Source organism: Ammospiza caudacuta, chromosome 1 (genome assembly GCF_027887145.1).
Source record: "Ammospiza caudacuta isolate bAmmCau1 chromosome 1, bAmmCau1.pri, whole genome shotgun sequence".
Taxonomy (NCBI): domain Eukaryota; kingdom Metazoa; phylum Chordata; class Aves; order Passeriformes; family Passerellidae; genus Ammospiza; species Ammospiza caudacuta.
In genome coordinates this window covers 105,815,312-105,841,342 of record NC_080593.1, presented here as the reverse complement: position 1 = coordinate 105,841,342, position 26,031 = coordinate 105,815,312, and the positions used below count along the sequence as shown (strand labels likewise).

At 39.3% G+C, this 26,031-nt stretch overlaps 1 protein-coding gene across 2 annotated transcripts in view; it reads right to left on the bottom strand.

Annotated features, from left to right (window-relative positions):
- Nucleotides 1-26,031, bottom strand: part of MYOM1 (myomesin 1) — a 75,466-nt gene that overhangs the window by 17,281 nt on the left and 32,154 nt on the right. For both annotated transcript variants that reach the window (XM_058824762.1, XM_058824848.1), the window contains exons 14-33: nt 25,529-25,653; nt 23,709-23,892; nt 22,515-22,689; nt 20,137-20,258; nt 19,201-19,218; nt 17,164-17,360; nt 16,286-16,412; nt 15,381-15,565; nt 14,539-14,653; nt 9,855-10,011; nt 8,845-8,951; nt 8,675-8,719; nt 4,992-5,128; nt 4,013-4,157; nt 3,382-3,441; nt 3,063-3,130; nt 2,373-2,486; nt 1,733-1,820; nt 929-967; nt 730-835 (exon numbers count right to left, since the gene is read on the bottom strand). In XM_058824762.1, coding sequence (XP_058680745.1) covers nt 730-835; nt 929-967; nt 1,733-1,820; nt 2,373-2,486; nt 3,063-3,130; nt 3,382-3,441; nt 4,013-4,157; nt 4,992-5,128; nt 8,675-8,719; nt 8,845-8,951; nt 9,855-10,011; nt 14,539-14,653; nt 15,381-15,565; nt 16,286-16,412; nt 17,164-17,360; nt 19,201-19,218; nt 20,137-20,258; nt 22,515-22,689; nt 23,709-23,892; nt 25,529-25,653 — 2,314 coding nt within the window. The remainder of the gene's footprint in view (nt 1-729; nt 836-928; nt 968-1,732; nt 1,821-2,372; nt 2,487-3,062; nt 3,131-3,381; nt 3,442-4,012; nt 4,158-4,991; nt 5,129-8,674; nt 8,720-8,844; nt 8,952-9,854; nt 10,012-14,538; nt 14,654-15,380; nt 15,566-16,285; nt 16,413-17,163; nt 17,361-19,200; nt 19,219-20,136; nt 20,259-22,514; nt 22,690-23,708; nt 23,893-25,528; nt 25,654-26,031) is intronic.

The window sequence follows — 26,031 nt, the reverse complement described above, 5'->3', positions numbered from 1 at the left end:
CTCCTCTGGGTTTTCCAGTGCAAGCTGTTTGTGCTGGCTGAGAACTCAAAGCTGTCTCATAGATTTGGATGTGCAACTCCCATTAATTTTATGGGAAGCTGGGCATTCAAATTCTTTTTTGAAATCTCAGTTCTTCTGTCTGTCTTGGTTACATTTGTAGTGCCTGCAGGAGGGGCTGTCTGGATTTTACTGCCCCAGGCACATGCTGGAATTTGCTTTGCCTCCTAAAAATGAAGCCATGCATTAAGAGGATATGCCTGCTTGTCCCAGTTCCACTGAATTGTGGCTTCTAGACAAGCAGACCTCCAGGGCAGGTATCTCTGAACCCGTGGTGCTGGCCTCTTTTGAAGCCTGATGGTCTCTTGGGCTATATTTGCACCACTCCATAAAACTGAGTCAGGGAAAGATGCAGCTCCCACTGGGGAGGTGGGAAGTGCTCTGAAGCAGCACCATCCTGCTGGCATCCTGTGGCATGGGACTGTCTTTCATGAGAGAAACAACAGGAGGGCCTGGAACCACCACACCTGACTCTCATACTGATTACATTCACAGGAATATGAATACATTCATATTCCTGTGAATGTAATTGACTGAAACAAACTCATATGAAATAAGGACTCATGAGAGAGAAGGGGAAACCTGGGCCTCATCTCTCTTGCAAATCCAGGCTCTTTCTGGATCTATGAAACCAAAATTGCACCGGGTTTTGCAAAGTCCTTGTGTACTTACTTGTGCACCCAGCCTACTCTCAAATCTTCTACATAATAAGTAACATAGGAGTACAGTCTGATACCCTCAGCTGTGCTCTGGATTTTCAGGTCTGTTGCAGATAAAGCTGAAAGAAGAGCACATGGTTTTATGCAGCCATACAGCCATTCATTGAGTGCCACAATGAGTCATTCATTTGAAAAAAGAATTAAGTGCTTACCAATCCTTCTGCATACTTCATTCATCAGATCTGCAAAAGCTGTGGAAATAAAATCCAGAGACTAAGACTCTGTGTCTGCAGTTCAAGCACAGTCAACAGTAAGGACAAGTACTGGCTCTGAAATATTCTCCCAGAAGGTTTGAAAAACCAGTCTATCAAAAAGCTACCTTTTCAAGCACATTAGAAATCTGAGTAATGCAGAAATGTAGCCTGTTATTTTACAGTTTCCAGGCTTTATTTAAGTGCAGTCTTGATGAATACTGCTGCAGCTGAACAAGACGATGTTTTGTTTTTTTTTTTTTGTAAATGATGCTGTTCAGCTGGAATGCTAACCCATTTATATACATTCTAATGGATAATGATGCTGTTCAGCTGGAATGCTAACCCATTTATATACATTCTAATGGATAGGAGTGGAATGTTAAGAACATAGTAATCACAGTAAGTGGAAAGGCCTTTTTGCATGTATGCCATTGACAAAATATAATAAAAATATTTTTAAATTATCTAGTTATGTAACTTTTTCCATACTTGTAGGTTTATTGATAGCCCCCTGAGGAAATCTGTTGTAATTTTTGCTTAGTGGTAATCACTGTATGCTCCCAAAATTATACAGAAACCAGATGCAATAAGCTGTATTCAAATGTTATTTGAACTGAAAAATCTCAGTTTTTCTAATCAGATGATTTTGTATGCATGAGGAACAAAGCCACAGGAAGGCAACATGTGCAGATGCCTGTATTACCCTGAACCCACTTCAGCCCTGGTATCTGCTGGTGTGGCTGAGCACAGCCAGACTCTGACCTGTGTCCTTGAGCTTCAGCTCACTGGAGTCCTTTCCTCTGTCGTCCTTCAGAATGACTTCATATGTGCCAGCATCTTTCTTAGAAAACTGCAATATTGTAATGATAAAACCCGTTTTCAGAACAGGTACTGTAGAAAAATATAGATTTTACCTGTGAACCCAGCTGATATCCTGTCCCCAGCAGGTACCCGGTGCCTGAGGCTGTCCCCATGCCCTCCAGCTGCCCTCCTCCTGCCTGGGGTGCTGGGATGGGCTTTGGCAGGAGGTCCTGGTGTGCAGGACCTTGTCCTGCCCCAGATCTGCTGCAAGGCTGGGTATGAACCAGACCCCTCTGGTGACTCTGGAAGCCTGAGTGACAAGCACTTTCCAAATGCTATTCAGAATGGAAATGTGGTCTCAATCTGTTGCTAAATTGACATGCAAAGGAAGTGACAAGCTTATTATCTCTTCTGTCATCATTTCCTGAAAATCTGAACAAGCAGTTACAGACAGACATTTGCTTTAGTGAAAACACAGACGCCTTGTGAGCTTTTCCATTTTTAAAACCCACTTCCTTTTTCAATTGTTCTGCTGGAGTACCAGATTAGATCATATAACTCATGTGAACTCAACTGAAGGCTAGTGAAGACAGTCACTCACCTCTGATATCAGCAGAGTACACACGCCATCCTTGAAGTCATGTTCTTCATCTACCATTATCTCCCGGTCATCTTTGTACCACACAATGTGTGTTTCCTTCTTAATATTAGCCACCTAAAATGGATGAAAACCACACTGCAATTATTCACTTCACCTGAGCAGGGGAGCTCAGTGTTGTAATTTGGGTTAGCTTGTTCCATGGGTTAGTGTGTTCAGGTCTCTCACAGAAGAACAGCAAGATTTACAACCTGATAGCAGTGAGTTACTGCAGGCCTCCATTTCAAAATGTGGGAGGCAAGAGAGAAAACAACAGGGATGCAAACAGAGAGAAAAGGAGAGCAGGGAATGAGTTGATCCTGCCCAGGGAATTTCAATGTGCATAAACAGGCCAAAAATGAATTAGTCCCTGGATTTACAAAGACTTGTCATTCCTTTTCAGCTGCCTTTCTTTGAGTGAGTGGCTGATGGACCTGAAGAAAGAAATTCAAGCTATTTTCCAGCATATTTTGTTACATGCAATGAGCTGTTGCCTCAGCAGGATTAACCTTCAGAGGCTCTGTCACTGTCCAACATGCAGCTGGGAGTACAAAAGCAAAGGGCATCTCTTTAGTCCCTTCCCAACATCTAGGTAGTGGTAGGCCAGTGTGGTGTACTCTGAATATTGTACTCAGGGTTTTCCTTTCCCCTTACCTTACATTTCAACATCACATTACACTCATCAGTAACTTCCCATCCCAGTTTATCCACGAAATGAGGACCTGTTTGAAATTACAGGAATGTTTTTAAAGGTCTCATCAATGGTATTCATAATGCAAAATGAAAGACAGATGTGTTTTACTTGACAAGAATTCCGTTATATTTTAATGTGGTTTTATGTTTCCTATTTCTGCTTCAGAAGTACCCACATAGCACAACAAAACCCATGTATTTCAAATGAACATATATAACTATAAACAAACTCTTAACAGGCTAACACATATGTGATACTTATAAGTATTTGTATTATCACCTTGTTTCCTGTGCCACTCTTTCCTCTGGAAATCTGCTTCATCCTGTAGCTTCTTGAATACTAGGAATTAAAACCAGTAAGAAACACAAGGTTAAGCTTCATGTGCCATTTGTACAATGCTGAATGTCACTGTAACAGTTCAGTCTAACCCTGTCCCTTGGATGTCAGTGAGAAGCTAGCCATAGGATAAGGTTTTCACTGGACATTCCAGAGTGTCAGAAGCTGATTATGGCTAACTCAACTTCCCCAGCTGCTTGCAGTCATCAGGAGTTTTATGTGTCCTGCCTGATGATGTGCAATCCCCAATCATACAGCTGCTGGTAGGAAGGCAAATGAGAGGCAGCAGAGTCAGCAGCTGCTTGAGCTCTAACAGGTGCAGCTGCTTGTTCCCAGCTGAATGGGCCTTTTATATGGGAAATGTTCATTCCACCCATAGGAAAGCAAACCACAACATGTTGCAGTATTTTACATTTCTGTAACAATTCCCGTTTCTCCCATCACTTTAAAAATTTCAGGTCACACACACACTCTGTCCTGTAGGAGGCAGGCAAAATTGTGACATAAAAAACCTGAAAGATCTGTTGGTGTTGAAAACAGTGAAAAGCCAGCTCACTGCATAAGATCAGCCTACCATCACCAATGAGGACCAGACTAGATTGATTGGTTGCTTTTCCATCCTGCAGCTGGAACGTGTAAGTGCCTTCATCCTTCTCCTCAAGCTTGTCCATAATCATTTCAACAAGGCCAGTATTCTTGTCCACCTTCATTTTGTATTTCTGCAGGAGTGGAAAGTAAAGCAACAATTAATACATGTCAGAGACAGAAAATATTTGTGAAGTGTTATAATGGTCTCTTTAGGAGAAACTTTGTTTTCTTTATTTGGATTCCCACTTCTTCAGGTTCCCATTTGTACAGATCACCATCCTATTCTAGACTCACTGTCTCTAGCTACAGCTCCAAATGTACAACCAAATAAATAAATCTGTTTATTTACTGATGCTGTACAAGCACATGTCATGCCTGTTGCACAGTGAGTACTATAATCTTTTTCATTAGAAAGGTTTAGATTTGCATCTCTTCAGAATAATGATTTCTTTAAGGGTGATTATACTGTACAAGGTTGTGTCTGGAATGCTCCATCTCTGCCTCTATCTGATATCAGTGTTGCAACAAAATCATGCCACGTCCCGTTTTTGGGTGTAACAAATTCTGCAGCTGGAAACAAACACTTGGGAATTTTTCTGTGATGTAATAAATTCCTTCAAACCACAAAGACAGGTGAGAATAAGAGCATTCTAGGGCTATAGATGAAGGAGGTAGGAGGAGTCTGTGCAATTGCAGTGATTCCTTGAAATCACAGTTAATAGAACAAGTGGTATTCACAAAAGTGGCAGGAAGGCGTATAACTTCCCTTTACAAAATGCATCCAGTAGAATTCATCTGGACCTCAGAACTATGGATAAAATCTTTCTAATCATGCTTTCCATGACATATGCTATTTCTCATGAAAATTCATCAGAGTGGAACACTAGTTGGAAGTATACTAGAGACACTAATCCTCCTTGATACTCATGAAAATGCAAACACATGTAAGCAGTGAAAAGCCTTACCTCTCCATTGAAAATCTCCTTATCATTAAACACAAAATTGGCCTTTGCATTGCCAGACAGTTTTTCAGCTTGCAGCCAGAATCTCACTTCTCCTTTTTCCAAGATTTCCACTGCCAACTCAGAGATAAGTGGGACAGCTACAAAGAAGAAAGAAAGGAATGATGCCTATTTTGCCTGTTCCCCAACAACTATTGTCTGCAACAACCAGAAAGCCACTTAGTCCTCCCATGCTCAAATACTGTATGCAAGGTAACTAGCTCATAACAGCTCTTCACATAGACAGAATGCCTCTCCACCCACATGTACCTAGAATGACAGATGAGATTTAGGCTTTTGATCCTTCAATCACAAGGTCTGACCAAACGAAAAGTGTTCAAGATTTGATTTATGCTCCATTCTAAAACAAGGCTATTTCAAATGCAGGCTGCAAGTATCTGTGCAGCATTATGTGAGTCTGTATGCTGCGGAGCCATATTTAATGAGTTGTCTAATAATATTACTATAAGACAGTGAACTGACTCAGAGGGAACAAAAACAAAACAAAACACAAACAAATCTCCAAGCACAAAGCCAGATCAGAAAGTCAGCTGCTGAGCTGTAGGTTGGGAGATTTTTGAAAACACTCTGATCATTTCCTGAGTGGAACCTCCATCTCCAGAATTCACCAAATATCCCAACACATCCTCAGTCTCCCCAGTACATTTTGGTTTTTTATGAGTAACTGAAGCCCCCACATATAAACAAAGTGTGTCAACAGGGAAAAAAAATGTAAAAATCATGTACTATACCATAGGTAACTCTCTTGTAGTTAGTTAGTTCCTGTTAGTAACAGTCCTCAGCTTGCTTTCACTTTAACTTTTCTTTAAGACACCATAATCATCAACATTAAGCATGAGGAGTTAGACTCTGACATTGGAGCATTTTGCTCATCTCACTGACTTCTGTCATGTAATCTGTCTTGGTGGATGTGCAGATTCTCAGTAGAAATCACACTCTCAGCATTATGTGTGCTGCTGCGTGTGAACTCTCCCCCAGGCTCCACTTTCTCAGTAGTGTAAAGTCTGTGTTGCTAGGGTGTAGCAGCTGAGGACAGTGCACAAACACGTTGCAGAACACATGATGATACAGTCATCATGTGTGTGAAGGCACTCCTCCCAGGGCAGGCTGGTTTCTTTAGCTCAGTGCATGCAGAGGCTCAGCTGCAGCAGGACAGGACTGGGACCAAAGCAAGCCTGGTTTCTCTCATCCTGCTATTTGCTCCGTTCTAAATGACTGGGGTGCCTTCTGGAGCACAGCTGCCACCCCACCCCACTGCCAAACAGACTTGGGGGGTGAGGACCCCTCAGCTCTTCCTTTGTCACACTCACTCCTTCTCCCTCCTACACCCACACCCACGTGTGTGCTCTCAGTGCCTGAGTGGCACAGGGTCTGCCTCTGATAAAAACAGAGCTCCTGGGAGGTGAGGCAACAATCCCCAGCAAACAGAGAACTATGGAAAAGGCACATGCTTAACCAGAGATGGAAAGGTCTGGAAGGGCAGCATTGCCATGAGGGAGTGGGGCAAAGACAACCCCATGGAAGTGTGTCCCTGCTCTGCAAACGGTCCATGTGAGCCTTCCTCACCCAGCACATCACTGTGTGTGTAAGAAACAGAAGGAATCTGAGGGCTTGCATAATTTCTTAAAACAAAGCAACTGAAATGCTGAAGGAAGCAAGTGGGAGTGTGAATAGACTTCAGGCTGCACTGCTTTTGTCTCACTGTCAGCTCTACAGAAATTTTAAACCCCCACTTGGCTTGCCTGTTATTAACTAAGAATATCTTAGTCTAACATGGAAGAGAGAAAAGTATCTCGGCAGCTGTTAAATAAATGGCTGAAAGGATGCAAAAGGATTCTTTTTTGGAGAAAAGTCTGATCACTTCTCAGCCTAAAGGAACTGGACAAATTTGCCTTAAAGTCTGCCATGAGCAGAAGTCTTATTTAAAATATTTCCATAAGCACTGATGGCTATTTTTGGCATTTTCCAGTGGTTTTACATCCTATTTGTATAGCATTACAAATTACTGGCAGCACTTGACAGGCAGCCCTTGGGCAATTGCTAAATGGAGGAGTTGGAAGAGTTTCTTTTTGCCTTGTACCAACACACTGTCGTACCCATACATGGCTGTTCTCAGTAAGGCTCTTATTCAAGCAATCCATTTTCCCATGGAGTTACTGGCTGCATGTGTTTCTAAGCAGAAGTTCCATTAATTGCTGCTCAGAACACAAGCAGCTGAATCTCAAACCCTGGTTGTAATATATATTTTCCTTAAAGTGTGCACAAGGGCCCAGAGTGGCCAAAGCATATGAGACAAGTTTCCTCCTTAAGGATACTTTCCCTTTTCTGCCTGTCCCTTCTGGGAGCTCATGCACAGCTATATCTGTGCTGTTACCTGACACAGTGCAAAAAACATGATCTGATCTGTGTCCTGAGGCAATATTTTGTGACACTGGTAGTGAACACAACGCATGGAAGTGTCCTCAAGAAGGGAAGGGTCAGGGCAATTAAGGTCATGAGACAGCAGCAAGGTTTTGTGATGACCGACTTTTAGTGTGAAAATATAATTAGGAGAAGATAATTGGGAGGAGCAGGAGTAAACAAGGGTTTGGTTGGGCTGTCATTAAGCTATCAAAAGGTGATACAGTATGTTGAGAAGAGTAGAGCCAATGAGAAAAAGATGAAGAAGGAAATGAGAGAGATGATGTAGGCAAAAAGGCCATTTCTGTAGCCAAGGATTGGCTGGGCTGAGAGGTGCAATGTGGGCTGAGTTGGAAGAAGTGCCAGCAGTGAGTGCATGCACTAAGCTGAAGATTTTAAAATGCAGGCAAGAGTTTTAGTGCCTGGAATGAATAAGAAGAGAATATAGTGGGAGATGAGACCAGGTTTAGGTCTCATCTTGTTGTGTGCTTTAAGATTCATTATGTAATCCAGTATTATTTCTCCCCCCTTTATTCAAGTAATATTTCAATATAAATAACCAAATCGTGCTATTACCAGGGTATCATAAATGTCTGTGGAAATGACAAAAATATCATCCCAAGTGTAGAAAGCATGTTCAAATTTTGTCAAATGTTCCAGGAAAGAGGGAGAGAATGAATTTCAGCAGGAAAATTCTGTATATATAGATCGTTACAGCTGAATTTACTACATTTGCCAAATTTGTTAACCTTAAATTTAACTTATGTTAACTTTGGTTGGAGTAAAATTAGAATCTTTCAAATTCTGGTTTTCAAATCAGGTCAAGCATGCTGAATAAGTATTAAAGCCTGTTGTGCAGAAGAAGCAAAGCCAGTATGAGAGTTATTTTCCAGCTGTTATACAGACTTATTTTATAGACCAATAGCCTGCAATAGTTGGGGAAGAACATCAATAATATACAAATGTACTGAAAGAGGGAGAGAAAAAAAAGAATCTTAAATTTTTCAATCCAAATCCACTTTCACTTGAAATTACTATAGTGGCCTCCTACCTGATGGTGGCAGGAGGTTTGTAACCATAGACTCACAGAATGGTTTGGGTTGGAAGGGACCTCCAAAGGTCAGCTAGTACAAGCCCCCTGCTATGAGCAGGGACATCCTGAACTAGATCAGGCTTGTGATACCCCACTGCATGCAAAGCTCTCCCCTACAGACTGATTCACTTACTTGGGAACTGCCGTTCATGGCTCAGAGCAAGCAGGCGTTTCATTTCTGCAAAAGACATAAGAAAGGAGTAATATGAGGTGTGTGCATGCCTTTTGGATCTGAGAGACACAACAGCAGGGAATAACAGATGTGAAAGCAAACTAGGCATGCTTAGTAGGCATTGTGTCTACCTTCCTCATCAATTGTGTAGCTTGATGAAACTCCATCAGTGTCTGTGACAATACAAGAGTAAATTCCCAAATCATCTTCTCCAAGATTCTTAAAGGAAAGTTTTGACCTATAAGGGAAAAAAAAACCCATTATGATGAAAAGGTGAAATCCATCTGAACCAAAGTCCTCCTTTCTGTCTATATTACCAGATATGAATAGCCTTGTGTTAGCTTTTGCTTTGACTGAACAGACAAATCTTTGGCTCTGTCAGCTATAAATCAGAGTAAGCCCTACCATGTGTGGTACAAATAGTGATGGCACCAAAAGAAAAAAGGCATGTTGTCAAGGCTTTGATGACCCTGGAAGGATACTGTAGATACAGGTCGACTCAGATTCCATATGGCAGCACCATGACTGTGGTGGGCCACTGTTTCTTTCAATATGGCTTCTAGGAGAGCACACAGGCCCTTCGTGGGCTGAACCTGTGCATCCTCCTTGTCTTCCTCTGGGAAAAGCTGGAAGAAACAGAGTAGGCTTGGAGATGTTATATAAGTTACCAAATCAGGCCATGGTGATGCTGACATAAGAAAGCCTTGCTTACTGCAGCAGTTCCAAAGACTGCAGCTACGTTACAGGGCAAAAGCATTTTTAAGAAGCCAGATAATTTTATTATTTGGGGATTTTATATAATAGGAATAGCAATAGTAGTAAAAATAATAATAATAATAACAACAACAACAACAACATCTGCCTTGACTGACAGGTTATAAGGTGACAGGGTTCAGATTTTATTTCCCTGTGCCTAAACATCACCAAAGTGCCTACAGAGTAGGTCTGACTCATTCAGTGCAAGCTACAGTTTCCAAATGGTCTGGGTATGGATTTACTGGAGAACAGCATTCTCAGGAAGTAACTATCAAGTAACAGAGGCAGTTCTAACTCTTCCTGAGGTCATACATTAAAAGGATGGATTTCTGTGACAGTCTAGATCTCTCAAATACAAGACTATTGCTACCCCTGAGGGTCTTACTTTCCGCCTTTGGTATCGATGTTCAGTCGAGAATCATCCTCAATTGGTTCATAATTCTTGGACCAAATGAACTTAGAGTCTGGAGACATCTGATCACATTCAAAGTTCAAGGAAATCACTCCATTGTCATCTACATCCACCACCACTTCCTTGGTTCCTTAAAGAGCAGAACAAGGCAATTCCAGTTTCTCAGAGAATTCAGCAAACAAATTTCTGTAGATATCATTCAGAGAATGAATTAAGCAGATCCTTGCCATTTTCTCAGCTGGAACATAAATTGCTGCACTCATTGATTTCCCTGGTCTTTGATTTACAAGAACAGCTCTTTTTCTAATCCACAGGTTAAAACACATCATAAATCCTCTGATTTACTTGTGTGAATCTACGCATACACAAGAGTTGCAGTATTTGCCATGAAAAAGCCTGAAAGGGGTAAAGAAATCAAGACTCTAAATCCACTAAATGTCTGAGCTGTTAAATAGCAATATTTTCCATGGTAAGCAGTGATTAGAGTTTTCATTATGCAGCATGGATTTCCTATTCTCTAATAGGGTAAGTGCTATACAGGGAATAACATGCAAATGTGAGCATTTGAAGAGGTGAAGAAGAGGAAGCAGTCAAGTTGTCCCAGCAGCACACATTTGTGACTGAGGCCCATTTTTGGTGACACTGGCTTCGCTCAGGGAGGTTGGTTTAATTGCTGTGCTTGGCACCCAGCCCTGCTGCCGTCTGCACCATTAATCCTGGGCCCACAAAGGGAGTGAATATTTGCAATTAGCTGCTTAAGTCACCCACCCAGTCTTGCCAGAGCCTTCAGTCATTGAGCTGGATAGGGTGACCCAGTTTGTACTTTGAAAGGCCTTGGGGGTGAATCCTGGGTCAGCAACCTGAAGGCATCTCAATTCTGCTCCCTCACACCCCAGGGGAGCTGAGGGAATTTCATCTGGGATTTGGGCAACCCAGTGAACTTGTCATCTGTGGCATTAATGTTCATTTCAACAACTTGTCTGAGAATGTCAGGGAGAGCATGTGCACTGAGAGGGGCTGGAGGACATCCAGCCTTCTTTTCTGAATAGCTCTGAGCTGGATCTCGCATCTGAATAGGGCACTCATGTCCTGTTACTTGGGCTAAGACAATTCTGGGCTGCCCAGAATACTAATGACACACTTTCTCCACAAAGTATTGTACTTCAAAGACAAGAGCCTTATTCCTGACACTGAGATTGAATGCTTTATTTTCAGCATAATTCTTAGTGACCCTCAAGCATAGTAGGAGATTTCTGTGTTTCATCGTCCCAAAACTATACATGTCTTTTCCAGCACTGCAAGCAGCTCCTGTCATGGCAATCAAAGCTGTGTACACACAGCTTTCTTAGTCTTCACACTTTGCCATAAGCATTTAATGAAAGATGAGATTAATATTCCCATTTTGGTACTGTTATGTACCAGCCCTTGCAGCTGTGAAGCACATTAAGTACCAATATGTGATAAATGAAGTCTGAGACCTACAAATATTTCATTAGGCAACAGTATATTTGCAATTTTTTGTTATAATTTAATTTATTATATGCAAAATTCATCACTTGAAATTTCATTAGTGTTTAGCTTCTTCTAGGTCATTTGCCCATGAATCTTTTGATGGCACTTTATGTGACATGGAAAGAATTACAGCCATAAAGGTAATTTGAACAATAGAATCTTTCACATTTGTTTCAAAGCATTTTCATTGTGGTAACAATGTATAGCATTTATTTTCAGAAGTGATGATGGAATTTACCTCTAATATTTCTTTAGGTAAAAAAATAACAAACATGTCTAAATTACTGACTATATTTGAAGAACTCACTCCACCTATCCTGCAAAGTGGAGCCAAAGAAGCAGCCATAGTACTAGCAGTCCTGATTTCCCTCCTCTAGAGAGCTTGGTGGTTTCAACATATCATCCAGAGCTTCTCTTAGAGTCACAGTAAGAAATAAAATACTTACATGCCATATCACATCTCCATTTATCTAAGCATTTTGTTGCATTGAAAGGAAAGAAATAACAGAACATAAAGCCGACATCTTCCAGACACGAGAGGTAATGGCATCATTTTGAATACAGCCAGTCAGAGAAGTTGAATGGGACAGTTTCCTCATTTTCTGAGGTTCAGGCCCTTCTCAAGTGGCTGATCCAAGCTCATAATCTAATTTTGCTTTTTATCAATATAAACAAGGACTAAGGGCAGCAATACAAGAGTTGCAATCTGCTCTTAGATTTTCCTTGTTTCCTGTGAGATCCACATATGCTGAAGTGCTTTTGTCAAAAGCCAAAATTACAGATCAAAAGTAGTCTGGGTTGGTATTTGTTTACATGGTTGGGATTCCTAATTTAATTTTAGATGAAAACTGTACAAATTAAACATGGTTTTCAATGAAAAGAAAGTGGATGTAAAGTATTGAATAATTATATTTACACATTTCTTTGGATAAAGACAGCTGGCACCTTTTGTATGAAAGCAGGTATTTTCATTCAGAATATTATTTGCTTGCATTATTTGATTAGAAATCTCAGCTGTCTTGTAATTTTATACATTCACCAAAAGTAGCATTCCAGCAGGAACTTTCTAGAGAGACCTGACAATATTATATGACTCCATCCAAGATGGTAATAGAGGCATGATTCATAGTGCAGCACCAAAATATTTGTGGTAATTTTAAAAAAAATGTGTGATTTTTCTCAACATTTTTGTGGTTAGAGTGAGAAAAGGTGGAAGCCTGCTCAGGAGGCTGTTTTATGAAATAATTGTTTTAAATAAGTTTTTGTCTTTTCTTAATACCTCTAAGAAGCTTGGTTTGGTGGATTCTGTATCAGCAGATCTCAGCTCAAAATATGGGTCAAGTAGATTTGTACACGTAAGTAATTTTCAGTTTCCCTGAGTGTTCACTGGGCTAAATCCTCACTTTCTGGTGATCCCTCAGACGTCATACCTATGAACTCTCCTTCTCTAATGGTGAGGTCTGTAAACCAAATGTTCTGCTCAAGTTCACATCTTTTGACTGAACACTGCAATTTTTTTGGCCTTTTTGGTCATCTTCACAAGAGTCTGTTTGTATTTTTTCTCAGTTGTAGTAACATGGTCAATCCTTTATTTAGGACACTTGAAGAGTGTTACCACCACAATGTTTTATCAGAAGTATGATGCACAGATATTAACCCTCAATGAAAATGGATTAGCAAAGCCAAAAGTTTAGTCTTAATAGTGGCTTAATTCTCTTATTAGAAGTGGCTGCTGCATATAGCTGTTTTCAGGAATAAATTTTTAAGGTTTGCCTTACTCCCCTTGCAGGTGATAGAAACAGCCCTGGTGCTTCAGCAGCTTATAGATCTGAAATTATGTTTCCTACATTTTTCAAAGATCCTGTTTCAAACCCTTCTTATTCATACAATTACTTAGCTTATTTTTGTCCTTGTACCCCAATCTTACATGCTTTCACCTGACCATCTGCTCCTTCCAGTCTCTTTTCCCTATCCCAGCTCAATAGCAGTCAGAGTCACCCCAGCCTCCCTAGTCTGAGCTTTCCAGTTCTTTTACACCCCCAGCTTCAGACCTCCTTTTTCAGGCTTTTTTTTTGACTTACAGCCTCATTGAGGTCTAACTCAATACTTGTTAGAATTTTTGCTGCCCTGGTCATAAGGATTGGGCACATATGAGAGCTGAGCAAGAGGATGTAAAAATTAACCTAGGGGTCAGAAGCTGGGAAAAGATCCCAGGGAAATGAAGTCTGCAGGTATAGGAAGGGAATTGTCAGAGGAGAAGAGGGAGTATGATGGATCCAGGTGGAGTTGTACCCCTGTACCTTCTTACATCATACTAACCTTATAGTAAGGTTTTGTTTAAATCGTCTGAGATTTTTAAGGTATTTGTTTAAAATGTCTGAGATTTCATTTTTGCACCTTGTAGGACCCTGCACTTCTACAATAGTCTGTAGATGAGGAAGCCACAAGTCCACGCTTGGATTTTCTGTTGGGGGCTTGGTGACAAAAAAAGTGTTGTCTCTGACCAGTCACCTCTGTCACTTGTACAGCTAAATAAGGTTTCCTGAAGTTCCAGGTATGGAGATGCTGCCTTTGCACTGGCTCCTGTGTTTCTTGCTGATCTTATAGACACACTGGAGCTTGCCTTCAAGGATGCCTCCAACAAAGAACTGCACTACTGAAAGTGATCCACTGAAAGTGATCCTCAAAATTACTTCACTGTGCTTTTCAAGCCTTTTTTTTAAAGACCAAGAGAAAAAATGTGTTTTCTTTTATCCTTTCCACATTACATAAGAAGAGGGGATTGATGAAGCATAAAAAACTGATTTAATACAGAAAAGGCAAAATTTACATCTGTAATATTGTTTTGTTGAGCTGATCTTATTTGGTCCTCTACTTATGCACCTACCTGTAGAGACGTGCAAATCTTACAACTTTACTGCATCTTTATATTCCTGAACCTGTAGTTACGATAAGAAAATCTGTTCTGACCTTAAAACATACCAGACAATGAACTCAAGATATGGCCCTCAACTCATATCTTACTTCATAAAAAAGCTTGACCTGAGAAGGATCAGATTCTTGGCATGTAGCCTGCAGGTAAACACATTGCAACAACAGGAACCTGTGTAAATATGATGACAAAGAGGAAGTCTTTCTAACGAACCTGGTCGTGTTTCTGCTATGACAGCATCTGTGACATCTGATGGCTTCCCAACGCCAGCCTGGTTTGCTGCCCGCACACGAAACACGTAGCTCACACCTTGTGTCAGGCCACCAATCTGGAGGAACCAAATACATACAGTGGTGTGTTGCAAAACACTGATTTTAATTTCACACTTATTAAGATCAGTATGGGTATTTGACAATTCTATTTCCTTTCTTGTTTTGTTTCTTTTCCAGTTTTGTTTTTTTTTTATATTCAGCTCCAGAGTGACATGACTAATCTGTGTGACTTGCTCCTTCCTTGTGTGCATAGTTAATGTTCAGGCAGCGTCATTGCTGTCATTGATTTCTTAGCAAAAGGAGGACTGGTTTTGGAACAGGATGTTTTTAACTCATGTACCTTGACCTCTGAAACATCATAGTCTTTTACTGCACATAAATGCTGGCTTTGAAAAATGAAATTATCAGGGTAATAAGTGCCAGCCACACCTATTTAGAAACAAGAAGGAATTTAATAGTACAGAGTTAATTGCAGTGACATGAGGAATTATACTGAAATTATGTCACCTGGGGATACTCCTATAAAACATATATGAAAGGATCACACTTTAAAATTACTTGTCTTTCAGATATTCTGAAAAGCATAAAAATAGCAAACCTACTTCAGGCTTATCTCTAGAACTGTGAAACTGCTGATCACTTATTTCAAAGTCATTCCACAAAATTATGTATCATATGTCCTACTGAGTAAGTGGAGCCATGATCAGCGCAGGATGATGCAGTCAAAACTGACTTCCCCAAGGTTATGCTGCTATGCTAGTATTTGAATCTTCAGCAATTTACCTTCAAGTATTTCTTTTGAAGGGGCTTCTCATTGACACTTCTCCAGCGTTCCTCCTTTGCTTCAGTTTCCTTCATATCAACATAATAACCAACTATGGGAGTACGACCAGAATAAACTGGTTCCTTCCACAGTAAAACCAGAGAGTCTTTCCTAACTTCTGTGCATTTGACATCATGGGGTGGCCCTGAAATGTAAAAGTTGGGGTGTGGTGTCAAAATAAATCCCAAAGGGACCAGTGCATAAGACTCCAGAACCAAAACCAGACAGAACCCAGAACAGCACACAGAACTTATATAACATTTAGCTCCTCTGTATCATACCTAGACTCAATGTACAAAATACAGCCCATGACAATTAAAAAGACTAACCCAAAACACAATCTAATTGGTTGAGATTGGTATCTTGATCAAATATTCATGAGCTTACAAAACAGACAAATAATCCCCAAACTCTGGGAAATAAGTTAATGATTAAGCTAATGTGCTGCTTCAAGGACTGGTCTAAAGTCCACTGAAGTCAGCGGAGGTTGTTTTCATTAATTTCAATGAATTCTAAAAGGTCAGGGATCTGGTCTTGTAGTGATTTACATTTAGACAAGGGTTACAAGGTCCCATTCTTCTTTGCCTTGTACCTTAGACAGGTATTTATGTCTAGTACTTAAACTAGAAAGCAAAGTGCCAGACACAGTAGAGGAACAAAGAAGGAAAGATAAAGAAAACTAAAGAAGCTGCTTGTAAAATGCTACTAATTAAATAGGGATTATCACTGTAATGGTACAAAATCAAACTGCTGGCAATTCAAGCCTGGCCATGAACTTCAGTGTCCCACAGACTCCCCTGCAAAATGCCTGCATTAGATAATCAGTCCCAGAGCACCCTGGGCTGTGTCCCACTCGGGATCCTACCAGGCACAGCAATGGTCCACTCTTCACACTTGAAGGACTTGCTTGGTTTGGAGGGTGCCCCAACCCCCGCCAGGTTAGCAGCAGCCACCTGGAACTGGTACACCATGTTTTCCTTCAGGTTTTCTATCTGCAGGATCAATGAGATGGTACTTATTAACTTTGAATTAGGACTTCAAAAGAAAGTCACAATAATAATTGTTGAAAACATGAGCATGCTTTGAAGTGTGCCTGAAGATGGAAGCATTATTGACATCTTAACATGATAATTATCTTGGCTTTTCCTCTCATCAGTGATGGAGCACACATGAGTGATCTTAGCATACTCAAATTGCAACCCCCTTTTCCTATTGATAGATACTTTGGTAGTCAGGGAGGAAACAAGGCATTGTTCAACAATCATCTTGGTCTGTCTCGTGGTATGGAGCAAGTTCACTTAGGGCAAGAGTTGTCCTCACAGTGGGGTGAAACTCAGTCCTGGCATTGCTTTTCATTTCTAAAGCAGCTCAACGAGGTTTTCTCTAAATTGGGTCAAGAACTGATCACAAAAACCAGCTGGCACAGAGCTGGTTTTAGCACTGGCAAGCACTGGGATATGTCCACCAAACCAGTAGGAATTCCTTTTATTGTGAGGGCCTACTTACAAAATATTAGACTATGTCAGTGAATTTACAGATGACAAATGGTTCCAGACTAACAAATAAGTGTACAAACAATTTTGTAGAGAAGTTTAATAAGACTAAATAAATTTATCATCCTGGAATTCAAACCCTCTGAACAGTTATCTGTCCACTGAATCATAGTTCATCCCAACCCATCTTTGACATTTGATTTGAAAGCACTGCCTGCTCCCCCAGCAACAACTGGAGTTAACCTCTTACCCTGTATGCCCTGTCAGCAACAGCCTTAATGTTGGCCTCCTTCCATTTCCCAGGAACTCCATCCACCACTTCCCTATAGTTCACGTAGTAGCCGGTGATTTCAGTTCCACCAATGGCTTCGGGTTGTTTCCATCCCAGCACCATCGAGTCACGGACGCTCTCGAGCACCACGATGTCGTAGGGAGGGGATGGAGCAGCTGTTGTGGTGTCAATAGCACGTGAGTAGGAGGCAGAATCTCAGGCTTGCTTTCACTTACCGTGTTCAGACGGCTCCTACCCTGCGTTTCCTAATTAGGACAATATTTATGTGCTCAAGGGAACTTTCTGGAGCTGGAATAAGAAATGCAGGATGAAAGCTTCCACAAACCAAATGCAAAGTCCAAACTGCATAGGAATTAGTCTCCAGGATCCCCTGTTTTTGAAAAGCAGGCTCATACATAGCAAAAGAATGTGTTGCAATTGCAGCTCTGATGCAAGTGATCAGGACTCACTTTACTTTATGAAAAATGAGGGACTAAAACTAGCATTGCAGGAAAAGCAAAAAAATTGGAGATGCAATGATTTGTTTTGTTTTGCAGAAAGCAAACCCCTTTTCACAACACAATATTAATTGTAGTTTCCTTTAAAAAAAAATAGTCTCACATTCTTTCCTCTCAAGAATTGCCTTTATGTGTTTCTTTTTTTCTTTTAAATTTATATACTGTGCAAATTTTATCATTGCACCCATCATGTGGTCTTACCTTAATGGAAGGCAGAGTGATCATAGGCACTGCAGTATGACCAGAAAAGGAACAGGTCTGTTACTGGAACTTACATTAAAAAATATGTGGCATAGTCCTTCTTCTTAGATTTTTCTTAAACAGTACAGAAATAATTCACTTCATTCCAAACCACTTTATTATATTTCTCCTGTATCTAGAAGGAAAATGCTTGCCCACATCCATTATGTAGCATATCAGTGAAAAGTCTTACTTGTGCCCCTGAAGTCATACTTTGGATGGAAAACCCACATCATATATGTTTCCTTTTGTGTGTAATGTTTTGCATTGGTGTCAGCTAGGCCCAGGTGTCTCACTTCAGAGGCCTAGGGAGGAGTTTTTTTCCCTAACCAGGTATCAGGAGTCAAACAGTATTTAAGCCTCACATATCTTGGGCAAAATGGGTGTTTAGGCACTGAAATTTAAAACATGATTTTGTGCACATGTCTATACATTCCTCCTTATGTATCACTATAAGTCAGAGACAGAACACAACATTCATTAGCACAGTGTGTCAGCAGGTAAGATGTAGCTTAGGCTAAAATCCACGAAGAATCTTCATATTTCCTAACAGAACACAGATTTTCATGCTTACCATCATAAACAGATTTTGTTTCCTTCCTACACATACAACCCAGAGAACCAGGTAACCAGATTCCTAACAAATTACTGAAATGATTTACAAATAATATATCACCTTGGATACATTAATATGCAGTCAAACAAGCCATTAAATTACTAACCATATTGATTTGTTTCACTTTCATTAACCACTAAGTTTGCAAAGTGATCTCCAAAACTATTACATGCATAATGATCTTAATGGAGAGTTGAGGACATAATTAATAGGTCTGATAGAAGATGCATCACTGTAGAGCACGTCCACTTGTGGCACAGTTGAACAGAAGTTACATCAGTCTGAAGTGGACCAACCAAAGCAGCAAAATCTATTTATTTCATTAATTCTCACCTGTATCTTTCTTCTTTGTAACTTTTTCCACTGTCAAAAGATCCCCGGGTCGAGACTTACTTGCCTGCTTAGCAGCAACTTTTTGTGGTGCAGATGTGACAGCGTCCTTAACCACTCCTCTCGTGTTACTGTCTCCTGTACTCCCCAGTTTGCCACAGCTACTGGGCAGTGTCTCTCTATTAAATTTAGCATTGCATTTTAGCAAAGCATCTGTGTCAAAGATAGGCTGGGAGGCCTCATGCATGCCTTCCCAGCTGGTAGTGTGGTCTGTTAGTCCAGCAGCTTTACCACTCAGTTCAGGACACACACCATGAAGCAATCCTCCCCCTATAATTGCCAGAAAACAGCAAAGACATTTGGATTTAGAACACATTCTTTTTTCTTCATTTAGGCAACAGAGTTAAGAAATGCATGCAATGAGCAATACAGCTGAAGTATGACAAGTCATTGTGGTTATGCACAAAATGTTAAGCTTGAATTCGAGAAAATTTGAAATGCATAGAATACCTCTCAACCTGTTCACAAATAATGCATTTTTAAATAATGTCTAGTATTCAGAGCAGAAAAAAAAAGTGAAGTTAATACTATTACTTTGCTTCAGTTATTTTAGTTTTAGGTCTTCCAGGTCACGTTTCTGTTCCTATGAGGATGATCTCACAAAATTGCCCTAGGCCACATGTCTCTGCTCTAAGGTTGAGAGGTATGCAGCTTCAATACAAATGAGAGTGAGGGTGCTGCAGACATACAATTCATTCTAGTCCAGTGATCTCATTAATCTTTATGGATTAGTTCAGGCAGTGGCAAACAGAAACAATCCATCAGCAAAGGGAGAACACACAGGGTTGTAGAAGTTTAACAGACAACACATTGCACTATTAGGTTTAGTCATGGAAACAAATTTCTTAGGAACTGACTCTATATAGGATGGTGTGGATTAGAGGTGATATACCAGATTACAGAATCAGAATGACATTCCATTTTCCAGGATACCTATTAAGTGAACTTGGCAGTGCTCTCATACAGTGGTTCAAAAGAAACACCTGAAGAAAACTGGATGGTGAAGGTGAACAGTCTACAAGAGGGCAGTGAGTGTGAAACCATGTCTGTGAGACTACAGGATCTATGGGTAAATTATTATTTGTGGACAACCTTGTGAAACAAAGCAATTAATTATTCACTAATAATTGCTAAAAACATATTTACTTAATTAATTACCATTGAAAGGGGCGATGGAAAATAGCTTACCAATGGCTGCTTTCACTTCTATAGGCTCTGATTCCTGTGAAAATTCACTGAGTCCTGCTGCATTAACAGCTCTGACTCTGAAAATGTACTTCTCACCAGTGCTGAGCCCATGGCAAACAAATCTGAAACAAATCAGTCAAGGAATACTTAAGAAGTATTATAGAGAAAAGAAAAGTTTTAAGAGGGAAAATAAACCATTTCTTCCATGGCATTTATTCTGGTTTCTAAAACCAAGGACAAACCATGGCCTCAGTCACTAATATGAAGGTCAGAGAATGCAGAATCTGAGCACCTCATTCACAAAACAAAGTCTAAACTCATCTCTTTTAAGATACGCTATTTCAACACTCTTTCCTTCTTTGAGACTACACAAGTTTCTGTGTTACCACAGGGTCTATCTTACTTCTACCTGTGTATTAAATCTATACTTCCTAGTAGAAAAAATGTCAAAAGCTGCACAGGTAAGGTCTATATTTGCTTCTTGTGGAATATTTTCATGACACAAGTAAAAGACACATGTAGCACAGGTTCCCATAAATCCCTTGAATCATAAATGAAAAATTGCAAAGTTCAAAAAAATTACAGGGCATTGTATAGGAGATAAATTATTTTTGTTCTTCACTTTCTTGCTTCAATACATCACAATAATCCAAGTCAGAGAAATTCTTTTACTTGAAGACATTTACTTGATCATCTAACTCTCGCATAAACAAAACACTCATAAATTTTCTCTGGCATCCACTCTGAAACCACAAAATTTCTGAGGACAGGAATCAATTATTTAGGAATAGATTGTGGTATGGAAATTAATTTTTTTTGTTTAAAACCCCATTTTTTTCACAGGTATTTTAAGTGTACTTTATTCCATGTTACTTTGATTTTGTTCTACTTTATAATGTAGTAATAATTGCACTACCAATGCTGATCTCATGAAATGGTATATGAAGCAACTACAATGCGGAAAACAAAATCAAAGTTTTACTTTGGAGTAAGGAAAAAAAACCTGAATCAAAATTTTCAAAATGGATTTTTCCCTACCCATTCTATCAGACTTTTCCAAATCATTTGCTTTCACAAGGATGTGTGCAGAATTTCAAAAGATCAAAATATACTGCATAAGGAAGGCTATGAACTACAAAGAATGCTTTAAGATTGACCTAACCAGAAAAACCAAGAGTTAACAGACAGCCTGTGCCTGACTGCATCATATATTATATCACACTGATTAAAAATACAGTGATAGAAACCTATGCAGTGTACTTGTATCACAATATATAGTAACTCAGAACAATATATTTATTTCTACAGTGGTGAAGGGTCACATATATTTTAAAACAAGCAGAGAGCATGAAACTTCACCCACTTTCAATATAACTGTGATATAACTCATAGAAATATATATGAAAGGATGTAATAATGGCACACATAAATATAAATAATATAAATGCACTCAAGAATATAAAGGTCATTGTTGTGTCTGTGTTCAGCCAAGTGAGGTTTTAGGTACTTCTGATATACTAAGCATTTACAATGCCCTTCTAAACAGCAAAGATGGTCCAGGAGTATTTAGCTGAGTTTGACTTACTGTAATAAGGGTTGTCATGGATAGCAAGTACAAATAAGCAGAATCAGTCATAACAAGCAGGAATTACTTCTGTATTGGCATCAATCCCCTTGAGGAAAAAGTTCTGCACTTACTGTTTCAGACTCTGAAGATTACATACTTATTCAAACAAAACCAAACCTGATTTATCTCAGGAACTAACTCAACTCAGGAAGTTTTAAGTCCTGATTTATTTTTTTTTGACTGGAGATCAAGCTTCATATTGGTAAGAAATGTGGGTTTGTACCCAATATTTAAGAGTGTTAATTAATTTCTTGATGATTACAAGTAAAACAGCAGTCAGAAAGTAATATTTTTAGTGGGATGTTTAGTCCACATGTCCTCCTGACAGTCCAGATACACAGCCCAGAAATGTTTAGAGCAGTCTTCCAAAATAAACCACTTTGCTTCCAAACATTATGCAGCTTAGTTCTCCACATTTGTAACTTCAGTCATTCCTCAATGTCCTGCTTTTCATCAAGCTCCTAGGCTGTACAATAGCTAGAAGTAGCAAGCTGTTTCTCTTTCCTTCATTAGCAATGTCCATATTTCTTCTCTCTTGACTAATTGTTTCTAATATAAGGTTGATTATAATTTCTCCTTGGAAAAAACTCACTGTACTTTTACAACTTAGGATCTTCACATGCAACAGGGATTCCAGCCTGCTGCCTACCACAGAGAGATTAGCTCTACTACTACTAATGGCTGGAAAGCACACATACCCAGTAAATCAGACATTGGTGGCCATAAATTCCATGGTTTGAGGTTAAATTACCTTGTGCCTTTCACTGGATTGTTGTTACATGGCTCCCAACGACCAGATCCTTCCACACTTGACTCAATGTAGTACCCAACCAGCTCCTTGGCATCTGGAGGCTCTGTCCAAGTGACAACAACTGAAGTATCTGTATTCCTAGTTGGCATAATTCGGCCAGGAGCTTTGGGAATATCTGTGGGAGAGAAGCAGAAATAAATTAGTGGCCTGCCACTTAAAACTTATAAATAAAATAAGCATGAAATTCTATTCTTGATTATACTAGCATGACTAGTACAGATTTAATATTAAAAAAACTGCTCTGATTTAAATTCAGTAATCTGTCAGGACAGGACAAGACAGGATCAGAAGGCTCAAGTCTTTGGTGGTGGGGTTCCTCACTTCTGTATTGCCTATGATTCAGTGTATTTCCTTAAAATCATGTTTAGTTTATCCCCTTGTAATAAATATCTGCACCAGAGATGTGATTTGGAGCTTTCTAAAAGAGAAAATGCGCTAGGTGCACATTGAAGATCTTGTGCAGCCCATGGGATAAGCCAGAAACCAAGGCTCCTGTTAAGTAGCAAAGGGTATCCATAGTGTTTTTTAAGAAGAGATGTCTTGCTCTCCTTAAAAAATGTATTCCATGGGCATCCAAATGCTCTGAGAAGTCAATATGAAGTGAATAGAGATCATTTAGGAATTGGATTGAAATCTGCATTGCTGTTTGGAAACAAATTGGTGAAGTAGGTGTAGCTACTGATGACTTTCTGTATTGAACATCTTGGCTTCTCTTCCAGTGAAAATAGTCTCTGCTTTCAATGTAAGTATTACATTTTTCACTTTTGTTTAATTTGGCAAACAAGGAAGGTTAGACTCTGCTGATGTCTGGGCTTATTTTCAAAAAAGACTCTAAGTAAAACAAAACATTTTTGTACTTCCTTGAGTTTTCATTTTCTTTTGCTATTTGCAGTCTTTGCAGTTCTTGGCATCATTATTTGCAGCTTAATTTCCTTGCCTTGCATCTGTTATTTGACCACATTAAAGGTTGAACAACCCAAACAAAAATTATTTTAGCTAAAGGGAATAAATCACTGACTGCTTTTCATACACTTGAATTATTTCTGGGCAGCTACCTGCCTGCAGACAAAACAATTATATCAAAAACTGGAAAGTTATCATGGAGGTAATTTAATACACTCAACCACGGCTTACCAAGTTTGTCATCCACTACAGTGGCTTCAGTTGCTTCTGAGGGTTCACCAATCCCAGCTGAATTGCAGCAGCGAACTCGGAAGCAGTAGGATTTGCCTTCAGACAAATCAAAAACTGCAAAGCGAGGGGACTTCACAGGGATCTCAGTGTTCACCCTCTGCCAGTCCTCTGTGCCAGCAACACACTGCAGTCAAACCCAGAAACCACGTTTAGAACAGAAGCATCTGAAGGCTGAGCATCTCGCACAACAAGGCTTTTTCCCTGGACCACCAAATTCATGTCTGCTGTGGAGAACAGGGAGACACATCCCTTCTTTGGGGCTTTCCACAGAATGAGCATATTTCAAAGCTTATTAATCTGCCAGATGTTCACTTTCTCCAGAAAACATACATAAAAGTTTACTGGTTTTAATATACCAGAGCTAAACCCTCTCCACTGCAAGGAAGTGATGTTATTAACTGCACCCAGTCTGGACCACTTTCAAAATGAGTTTTGCAGATATTCAGCATTATGCTAAGAGCAAAACCCTAACATTACCTCTTTGCTTCTAGATGCTCTTGTGGCACTCTTGGTGGTTTTGGGGTGTCTTTCAGAATTAATAATGATTTGACCCTCATTTTCCAGAAAAAAAAAATTTACATTTGCAATTAATTTCTGAATTATTTTTACTTCCATGGCTAGATCATGACCACTTATACCACTAATATTAGTGATTAATTTTTTGCTTTGATTTACATTAAGTATAATTTCAAGTAAATGGTTCTGGTTTCTGAGGGATTCAAATTCTCATCTGACTATGTGACATTAGTGCTGAGTACTCAGCATGCAATTGATTATTAAAAATCTTTCTTACAAAATTCATATATTCACCCTCTCCAAGGCTGTTGCTAAGTGAAACTCATTTATTTAGACCAGATTTTGTATGAGAGATGGAAAACACATAATGGGAAGATATTTATGTCTCCTTTGATGACACCCCTAGACTGATAGGAAAAAACATTGATAAAAAAGTTTATGAGCCAAGAGATGCTAGAAGGAAGGGTGATGGTGTGAAGAATTTTCTAGGCTAGCAGCCATGCAAAAACACCTCAGGAAAGCAGGTGAAATTAAAACTCATTCTGAAAAATTAATTAAAAATTAAAACTGAAATTAAAACTGATTCTGGTCAAGTAGATCAGAACAGAAATTTTGTGATCTTTGCTGAGTTGGTGAAGCAAATGTAACACTAATGGAGAAGATAAACATGAAAAGGCAGCTGGAATAGAAAGTGCTGATGACAAGAAACTCTTGCAAAATGCTTCCATCCAAAATGTTAACAATCTGTCCTGCCAGACAAGCTTCATTTATACAAATTTTATATATATATATATATATATATATATATACACATACACTATCATATGTGTATATAATATAGATTTATTATATACATATACATAAAATAAACATGCATTATATATATATATAAATATATATATATGTAAATTCATGTGATTTTGCTCTGTGTTTTCACATTATAGAAGGAGTTTTGTTCTCTCTGCTCCAGGTAGGTCAATGACACAATTCAAGAATATTACTGTGTGTGACACATTCTTAATCTACTTTCCTATTTCCCATCTTTCTTTTATGCCTAGTCTATCTTAATCTACAGTTGACAGTTATCTTGATGAACTTCTTATCCTTGCCCTAATTTGCAAATCTCTGAAATGAGAGTTAACCAAAGGTCCAGAAGAGATGACAAAACAAATGTAAACTATTGTAAACAAATGTAAACAAATGTAAACATCATCACAGCATGATCCTATTTTGCCCAATTTTACCTTTTCCACAAAGTACATGATACCCTCATGGCCCCGCTGTCCGGGAGGTTTCCAGCTAAGCACAACATAGTTCTTGGTGGCCTCAATAACTTGGAGGTCTGTGGGAGGACCAGGAACAACACCCTCTGAAGGACAGGGAAAAATAGGAAAGGGAGCTTGGATTTAGTTCTTCTGGTTTTGTCTCAGAATTAGCATCATAACTAAAAATCGGACTATCAATATACCTTAGCACTTAATATTTTTTTTTAATGTAAAAATCTTTTAAATATTAAATAAATTTAAAGTCTTTAAAAGTCTTTTAAATATTTGGTTTAAATTTCCTTCTTTTAATTCTAGGCATGATTTTGCTAGGTCCTGAAGAATGAAGCTTCACCTCAAAAACAAAGTTGTTGAGTTATTCAAGGTCAAGTGACTCTCAGAACAACAAACTTTGGGTGTGTGCCAAAGTGCACTGAACTCACTCAGAGCTTTCCTAATTACTGAACCAGCTTCACATTAAACAT